Genomic DNA, 8,679 nt, shown 5'->3' with positions numbered 1-8,679 from the left:
CTCCAAAATACTGGAAGTGGCTTATCCTCTAAGAGGAGCAAATAAGGATCCTACTAGAATCTTCGCAACTTAAACATTGTTAGGTCTAAATGAATCCTATTTCTCCTACTCTCTCAACAAAAGAGGAGCTCCAATCATCCTCTATATATGGCTTCTAGAAAAGATGGAACATATACCTCATCCACTTCTCGGCAATGAGATGAATGCTGCCCTCCACTATCGATGCATGAGGAGTGCCAAGCCGAAATACCCGTCAATGACACTGATTCCATTCGTGAGCTTCTTCCATGGTACGGTATTAAAAAAATTTCTATCTGATGAATGAGCAACCCATAATCATGCTCATGAGTCGTGAATGAATCACTTATTACTATACCAGTGATCTCTTTAAGCAATTCAGATGAGACTGCATACCTCCCTTTCATGACTACACGGTTGTCATAGACAAACCAATCTAACACAATGATTTTACAAACTATTTGGAACTATTATTTTTAAGTTTTGTAAATAGCCATTTATTTTATTTAACTATTCATATTTACTTTTTTTTAAAACATCAATCTTTTGAGATAATTTTAAGTTAGGAGCGATTTTTTAAATAAATGGCTAATATTTTATCATTTATAGAACTCTCCTTTCCTTATTTAATTATATTTGAAACTGCCACTAACGTCGTTAACTATTTAACATTAATTTAATTATTTATTTATTTATTTATTATTATCTAACCTAAATATTTTATTTCTTTCTTTATTTTATGATCCATGAAGGAAAATTAAGAGTTATGCAGTCTACAGAAGGAAAATGATCAGATTGTAGTGTTCTTCGCCAGATTTGTCGTAAGCTAGATGCTTACTCTGCATCGCTTCTTTTGCATCTTCAACAACGATTCTGCATATTGAACTGCATTCGGTATCACGAGAAGATGCCATTGTTGTTGAAATCTTCAAGGCATTCAGTGCGACTCTGGCATCTCCGTCGCAGTTTAATGACAGAAACTCTATTGCGTCTTCATCTACTTCAATTGATGTTAATCCTTTGACTAGGCCGGTGAGAAAGCCTTTATCTTTGTCAGCTATAGCTCGCTTTATGAGCGATGAGATGTGATTAGGTTTCAACGGATTAAGCGTGAAGACCCTGCATCGAGATAACAATGGAGTTATCAAGTGGAAGGAAGGGTTTTCGGTTGTTGCTCCCATGAAAACTATAGTTCCATCTTCGATTACTGGTAAGAAGGAATCTTGTTGAGATTTGTTAAACCTGTGGACTTCGTCTATGAACAAAACAGTTCTTTTGGTTATCTTCATCTTTCTCAATTTTCTGTCTTCTTCTACAACGTCCCTAACGTCCTTAACTCCAGCGGTTACGGTAGATAACACTACAAAAAAAAAAGATGTTTGTGACGAAAATTTACTGATGGTTATAGGTCGTCAGAATGTTCCGACAATTTTACCTACGTCATTTGTGACAAAAATAATGAACGTCATAAAAATTAATAAAAATAGGAAAAAATGTAGAAAATAATTTAGGAAATTTATCACCAACTATTTCCATCGCTTTTGTGGATAATAAACAAAAGACACAAAATACATAGAGCATTCCTGAGGTATTTTCGATATATTTTTAGTTGAATTTAAATTTCGTCAAAAATATTAGAAATATTAATTAATGACATGTTTTTTTGATAGATTTTTTGACGAAATAAGCTACGATAGTTTATGTCAAAATTTCCGGTTGATTAATGATAGATGTTTTGACGGAATTTGAATGAATGTTTCCTCAAAATAAAAATTTTTGTATTGTTTTAAACATCTTATAAAAGTTGTAGGATGAACTTATATATTTCGTAATCCATACTTGAAATTCAGAACTGGATCGTCGTGCTGAAAATTCCTGCCGAACTAGGGTTTACAGGAAGAAGAAGGTATCTCTCTCCAATAATTTAACTTCTTGCTCTCATAGCAAATTGTGACTGTGAAGAAGACATTGTTAAGGTATGTGATTATGGTTCATTTGTCAAAAATCTATAATCATCACCTTTTCTTTGTCTAGAATATGATCTTTGATTCAGCTGTATTAGCTTTTGTAGTAAATAGTTTACTTATATGTAGTAGGTTTATGAATGGGGTTGGTGAGAATTCCATTCCTTATGCAGGATTCCATGGGCTTAACCTTCTATTGGATTCCTTATGACTTTTCCATTAATTGCTTTGGGGATATTGATGATTTCTCTTCTCTGCCAATTATTTATCGCCAAAAGGCAGAATACTATATATTGTTCTTAGAGATTGTGTTGGGTGATTTGGTAGTATCACGAAGAACTTAAGAGATCCGGAATTCAAGTAACAAAGCATGTGCTGATGTCTCTTATATATGCGTATGCTGCTTGTGGACAGTTCGATAAGGCAAAACAGGTGTGTGTTCCACTTGTCTTGCAATTCTTTCTCACTCAATTCTTCTATTTTTCCTTTCCCTAAGCTTGCATACTGGTGAAGCCTGAGCTTCTTTTATCAGACACACGAAGGACCTGCTAAGTGCTATCAGTAATTGTTAAATTGCTTTTACCATGACATATGTAACATTGAGTGTACCAAAGTTAAGGAATGATAAATATGGTGTATCAGAAGCTGAAGTTATGGATATATGAATGCATACAAATGATTTAGATTTTCTTTATGGTGGAAGGGTTTAAAAAATATATATTTATATGATAGATCTCTAGATGATTCCAAACATCAATAAAAAAATAAAAATAAATCATCATCAGTTATATAGCTAGGTGCAAAGCTTTCCATATTTCTTAAATTTGTAAATATATGTGGATTAATTATAAAAATACTGCCAAGTAGTACTAGTTTTGAGTATTGGCTGTGATATTTCACTGAATTATACAATCTTTTGGTGATACTAGTTTTGCGCAAGTATTCTGTTTTGTATTAATGAAAATGTTATTGCCTCTTTGTTTTCCTTTACCTCTTTTTTTCTGGATCTTACTTAACATTCTGATGTCAATAATTTATTGGTTGCAATAATTTCTAATGTATAACACTATCTTTAATGAGTTCTCCCTTAATTTTCTATTTAATGAAAATGCTACTGGTCATACCAAAAAAACCCATATTTTATTGTGCAGAGTTATATCAAAATATATGTAACCAATCACCTCTTTTCATAAATGTTCTATGTTGTTCCATGACTATCAAGTTCTTACAATGTCTGGCTAATCCACAGGAAAACTTGCATGGGCATCTTATTCATTTCCAGTTTTTTTATTTTCTTTTCATAACAGCCTTATGGAATGAGTTTAAAAGTTATCTTGACTTTCACAAAGGTCCTAGTTCTTTTTCTATAGATGATAATGTCTGTGCACATCTTTTCCACTCTTACTTACCAATAGAAATTCAGTCCTCTCCTCAACCAACACTCAATTATTTAATATTTTATTTTCCTATCCTTGAGTTCTATACAGAAAATAATTAACTTTTTGAGTTTAGTCCCTGTTTGTCCTGCATAGTCAATTTGGTCCAGACTTTTAACATTTAACTAGTTCAGGTAGTACTATCCAAAGACATACCCGTAAAGAGCCTTAATGAGCTTAAAAGTGTGATTGTGTCTGCTTTGGCTTTACGCGGTAAAATTTCTGATGCTATTGCCTTTGAGGAAGTCAAAGAAGCCAACTGCGAACCTAAGACAACAATTGTCTTATTGTAAGTCTCGCACTTCAAACTACTCTAGTTTTATGTTATCTTACTCGGTATTACGTGTAGTTGTGAAGATTTGCAGAACAAAGCAGTTAGAACTATTATCGGTAAAAGTATTTAAGTGTGTCCTAACAAAAGTAGATAAAAAGAAGAAAATAGGACACTTAGTGTCTAATATTGTCTATAATTTTGTAGCATCCTTGTTTATTAAGTTATGTTTATCTATGTAGTTGTTTTTTCATTTATTTATGAAAATCTATTATTTCTCAAAACTCACACGCACACAAGAGAGAGAAAGAGAGATCTATTCGTCTCTATAGGCAACAAACGGACTGCCGAAAATGAGGCAAAACTTCGTCACAATCGGATTTCTTCTACTCATAACTGCTTCTCTACTACGCTATTGTTCATCTCTCCAGGTTTTCGTTTTCTGTTCTTCTAAAATGTTTTTAAATCTAGTAATTGATGTTGAATGACTCTTATTCCTGCGTTTCCCTGACTAAATAGATTGGCGAGACCTGTTCATCCAATAATAATCAATGCGATGCCGGATTACGCTGCCAAACCTGTGCTGCAAATGGAAATACTCGTCCCAGATGTGCTTGTATTCAACCATTGAGCTCCGTCTCCAAGGTAATTCCATATTATCTCCGTTTATAGGCTTGTAATTATCAACATACACGTCATACACGTCTGTTACCATTAGTAGCGATCTGTCAAAATTCCAAATAGAAGATTGATTGTTGCAGTCAGTTAACTCAATTATTATTATTAACAGGTGAAAGACCTTCCTCGCCCTGTCCGGAGTGAAATCCGCGACGGGATCTCTCATCATAGCAATAACGAACCAAAGGTAATTTTGCATCTCTTTCATGTTAACGAGTGTTGATAGTTGGTCTTTTGACATGTTACAACTATTTTGAAGTCTGTTATGTGATATTATTGTTTCTTTTGTTATTGGTAGGGAAGGGAATTAGCCTTCTAGTCTTTCATTCTTGAAAGATGAAAATTGGAGGAGGGTATATGTGAGCATAATATGGGTTTACCCAAACCCAACCCTAACCCAAACCCAAAATATTAATTTGGGTTGGTTAATATGGGTTGGGTTGAGTATGGGTTGGGTTTAGTATGGGTTGAATTTAATTTGGGTTGGATTAGGGTTACCCAAATTACCCAAATTATATAAATTTAGTTTAATTCTCTATTATTAATCCAATATAAATTAATCATCTTCCAACTTTAAGTCGAACACGTTTTTAACATGTTTAACATATTTTCCATACGTTTAACACGTTTTGCACACATCTAACACGTTTTTAATATTTTTAACACGTTTCACTTATAACATGTTTTTCACACGTTTAACACGTTTTTCACACGTTTAACACGTTTTTATACGTTTAACTTGTTTTTCACACGTTTTCACATTTTGACACGTTTTTACGTTTTTCACACGTTTAACAAGTTTTCACGTTTTTGACACGTTTAACACGTTTTTGACATGTTTAACACATTTTCACACTAATAACACATTTTTCACGTTTTTGTCACGTTGAACACGTTTTTGACAAGTTTAACACGTTTTTTACGTTTTTGGCACGTTTAACACGTTTTAAACATATTTAACACGTTTTTGATAAGTTTAACACGATTTTTACGTTTTTGGCACGTTTAACACGTTTTTGACATTTCAACACGTTTTTGATATGTTTAACACGTTTCCACACGTTTAACACGTTTTTAATATTTTTTATCACGTTTTCACACTTAAAACATGTTTTTCACACGTTTTTACGTTTTTGGCACGTTTAACAAGTTTTTGACATGTTTAACACGTTTTTGTCACGTTTAACACGTTTTGACATGTTTAATATGTTTAACGCGTTTTTTACAAATTTAACACGCTTTTTACGTTTTTGGCACGTTTAACACGTTTTTTACGTTTTTGGCACGTTTTTCACGTTTTTGGCACGTTTAACACGTTTTTGACATTTTAACACGTTTTACACATTTAATATATTTTTCACATGTTTAACATATGTTTTTGCACGTTAACACGTTTTGATAAGTTTTAACACGTTCTTGTCACGTTTAACACGTTTTTGGCATTTTTGACACGTTTAATATGTTTTTCACACGTTTGACATTAAACGTGTGAAAACTTATTAAACGTGTCAAAACTGTGAAAAACATGTTAAACGTGTTAAACGTATTAAAATGTGCCAATAACGAGGAAAACGTGTTAAACGTGCCACAAACGTGGAATATTTGTCAAAACGTGTTAAAAGTGCCAAAAACGTGAAAAACGTGTTAAACATGTCAAAACGTGTTCAACGTGCCAAAAACGTGAAAAATGTGTCAAAATGTGTTTAATCTGTCGTAATCGTGAAAAATGTGTCAAACGTGTTAAAAACGTGTTAAACATGTCAAAACATGAAAATAGTGTTCAACGTGTCAAATGTGTTAAACGTGTTGAATGTGTGAAAAACGTATTTAATGTGTCGAAAACGTATTAAACGTGTCGAAAACGTGAAAAACATGTCAAAATATGTTAAACATCTCAAAACGTGAAAAACGTGTTAAACGTGTCAAAACGTGTTAAACGTGCCAAAAATGTGAAAAACGTGTGAAACGTGTCAATAATATGAAAAACGTATTAAACGTGTCGAAAACGTGTTAAACGTGTCAAAACGTGTCAAAAACGTGTTAAACGTGTCAAAACGTGCCAAAAACATGAAAAGCGTGTGAAACGTGTCAAAAATATGAAAAATATGTTAAACGTGTCAAAACGTGTTAAAACGTGTTAAACGTGCCAAAAATGTGTCAAAATGTGTTAAATGTGTCGAAAACGTGAAAAAATGTGTCAAAACGTGTCAAAAACGTGTCAAAAATGTGTCAAACGTGTCAAACGTGTCAAAAACGTGTTAAACGTGTTAAACATGCCAAAAACATGAAAAACGTGTTCAACGTGTCAAAAATGTGTTAATCGTGCCAAAAACGTGTTAAACGTGTCAAAAACGTGTTAAACGTGTGAAAAACGTATTAAAAATGTCAAAAACGTGAAAAACAAATAAAAATGTGTTAAATTAGTCAAATACATGTTAAATAAAAAAATAAAAATAAAATAATTTGGGTTACCCAACCCATACTCAACCCAACCCATACCCAACCCATATTAATAAATAATATGGGTTGAATTATGGGTTGGGTAAATTTAATTTGGGTTGAATATGGGTTGGGTAATACGGGTTGGGTTTACCCGTTTGCTCACCCCTAGAGGAGGGTATTTTCAGGGGTACATGAACTGGTAACTAAGGATGGCAATTTGAAACCGCCCCGCAAAAACCGAACCGAATTGTCCCGTTTGGGACGGTTTTTCCCCGAAACCGAATAAGGATGGGGCGGGGATGGTATTTGTGTCCCCCGCCCCGACCCGCCCCGATTTCACCCCGTTTTCACCCCGATTTTGCCCCGAATACCATAAATATAATTAAATATATTAAATCACCAATATATTTATTTATTTATTATATTTTATAAGAGTATTAAAATTATTTCTTTATAATAATATAAAATTTTAATACATTATAATATATATTATATTAAAAAATTCGTTTATATAATTTTATTGTATAATTTTTATTTATTTTTTTTAAATAAAAATTATTAACGGTGCCTCGCAGAATTCTCTGAAACCGAAAAAAACCGAACTGGGCGAAGATGGTATTAAAAAAATCCCTGAAATTAAAACGGGGCGGGCATGGTAATTGCATTCCCCGCCTCATTGCCATCCCTACTGGTAACTTAGTCATTTATTTTTTTGTTACTGATATTCCTGTTAACTGATTTAGGCATGGCAAGAGAATGATAGTTCTAATTTAGGCATGGCAAGAGAATGATATTTGTAAATAGGAAGAAAATAATTAATTAGTTCGATGTTACCGGATAACATTATATATTATATTTATTTTAGCGGTCTTGATTTTATTTTATTACGTTTATATTCAATTTTTTGTATGCAGGCATGTATAGTTTTGTTGTTCATTATTAGTGCAACGTCTACGAGTACCTCTGATGCATTTATGTGTGCAAGGATATTGATTAGATCTTCGATAAAGCTGTTAGAGCAAAATGGTTACAACAAAGCAGCAGTTGGAGGAAGTGTGAGTTAAAATGAGAGTATTGACTAACTTTCACTTTTTGAAAATTTGTTATATTGATACATTTTGTTAATGTTTTTTTTATGTCAGTAACTATTAAAGATACATTTTGTGAATATTATTTTTGACTTAATACTTTAAAATAGTTAATTATTTATTTTGAATATTATTATTAAAGTTTTTAAATATGTAATGTATTATAGGAAATAAGTGGAGAAATAAATATATTAATTTCTGACAAATATTCCTATGAAAACAGGGAAATATTCTGATGGATATTTTTACGAAATAGTTTCCAATGAAATAATTTGTCAAAAATATTGTCGTAAATTCTGTAGTAATACAATGGAAAATTTCCAGTGAAAATATATGTCATAAACATTGTCGAAATATTCGTCATAAATTCTGTAGTAAAAGTAACGAAATATATTATGTAAGAAATGTCATCACAATATGGCATGGAGAAAAAACTGTCACAAATATTTCTGACGAATTATTTATTCGTTGGAAGATTTACTGACGAGCGATATACCGACATTTATAATACAAATGGAAAATATGTCACTAATTATAAATTCGTCAGAAATTCTGTAGGAAATAAACGTGACAAATAGCTCATTCTCTTGTAGTGTAAAGAAACGAATCTGTAGGATGAGGAGGATGAATTAACTATGGCTCTGGTGATGGAGGTCTTACCAGTACCGGGAGGACCCAAGAGGATGATAAAAGGTAGACGATTGCAGTCTACAGATGATCGAATAAATGATTTTTCGGAGAGAAGATGATCTTGTCCCACAACTTCATCGATCACTTGAGGT

The 8,679-nt window shown here is 32.5% G+C and overlaps 2 protein-coding genes across 3 annotated transcripts; one reads left to right on the top strand and one right to left on the bottom strand.

Annotated features, from left to right (window-relative positions):
• Positions 1-791: 791 nt before the first annotated feature.
• On the bottom strand, positions 792-1,554 carry LOC124937073 (replication-associated recombination protein A-like). The gene is made up of 2 exons (XM_047477589.1): positions 1,542-1,554; positions 792-1,378 (listed from the first exon to the last, which is right to left on the bottom strand). The coding sequence occupies exons 1-2, from the start codon at positions 1,552-1,554 to the stop codon at positions 792-794; spliced, it is 600 nt and encodes a 199-aa protein (XP_047333545.1).
• Positions 1,555-1,853: 299 nt separating this feature from the next.
• Positions 1,854-8,025, top strand: LOC124919353. 2 transcript variants are annotated; one of them, XM_047459578.1, is made up of 7 exons: positions 1,854-1,994; positions 2,310-2,414; positions 3,553-3,707; positions 3,990-4,120; positions 4,209-4,334; positions 4,480-4,554; positions 7,724-8,025. In XM_047459578.1, exons 4-7 carry the CDS (start codon positions 4,043-4,045, stop codon positions 7,871-7,873), a joined length of 429 nt encoding a protein of 142 aa, XP_047315534.1. In that variant the 5' UTR covers positions 1,854-1,994; positions 2,310-2,414; positions 3,553-3,707; positions 3,990-4,042; the 3' UTR covers positions 7,874-8,025. The 2 variants fall into 2 exon arrangements, 1 of the variants encoding a protein (XP_047315534.1); XR_007097569.1 differs by lacking the exon at positions 3,990-4,120.
• The last annotated feature ends 654 nt before the right edge of the window (positions 8,026-8,679 follow it).

This window comes from Impatiens glandulifera, chromosome 1 (assembly GCF_907164915.1).
Source record: "Impatiens glandulifera chromosome 1, dImpGla2.1, whole genome shotgun sequence".
NCBI classification, from domain to species: Eukaryota; Viridiplantae; Streptophyta; class Magnoliopsida; order Ericales; family Balsaminaceae; genus Impatiens; species Impatiens glandulifera.
This window is presented reverse-complemented; position numbering and strand designations above follow the sequence as displayed.

What these genes read in the sequence shown, in the direction of transcription:
- LOC124919353 (XM_047459578.1), top strand. Translation starts at nt 4,043, where the DNA reads ATGAGGCAAAACTTCGTCACAATCGGATTTCTTCTACTCATAACTGCT. An exon ending in GCTATTGTTCATCTCTCCAG is followed by an intron (nt 4,121 to 4,208) that starts GTTTTCGTTTTC and finishes CTGACTAAATAG; the next exon opens with ATTGGCGAGACCTGTTCATC. An exon ending in CATTGAGCTCCGTCTCCAAG is followed by an intron (nt 4,335 to 4,479) that starts GTAATTCCATAT and finishes TATTATTAACAG; the next exon opens with GTGAAAGACCTTCCTCGCCC.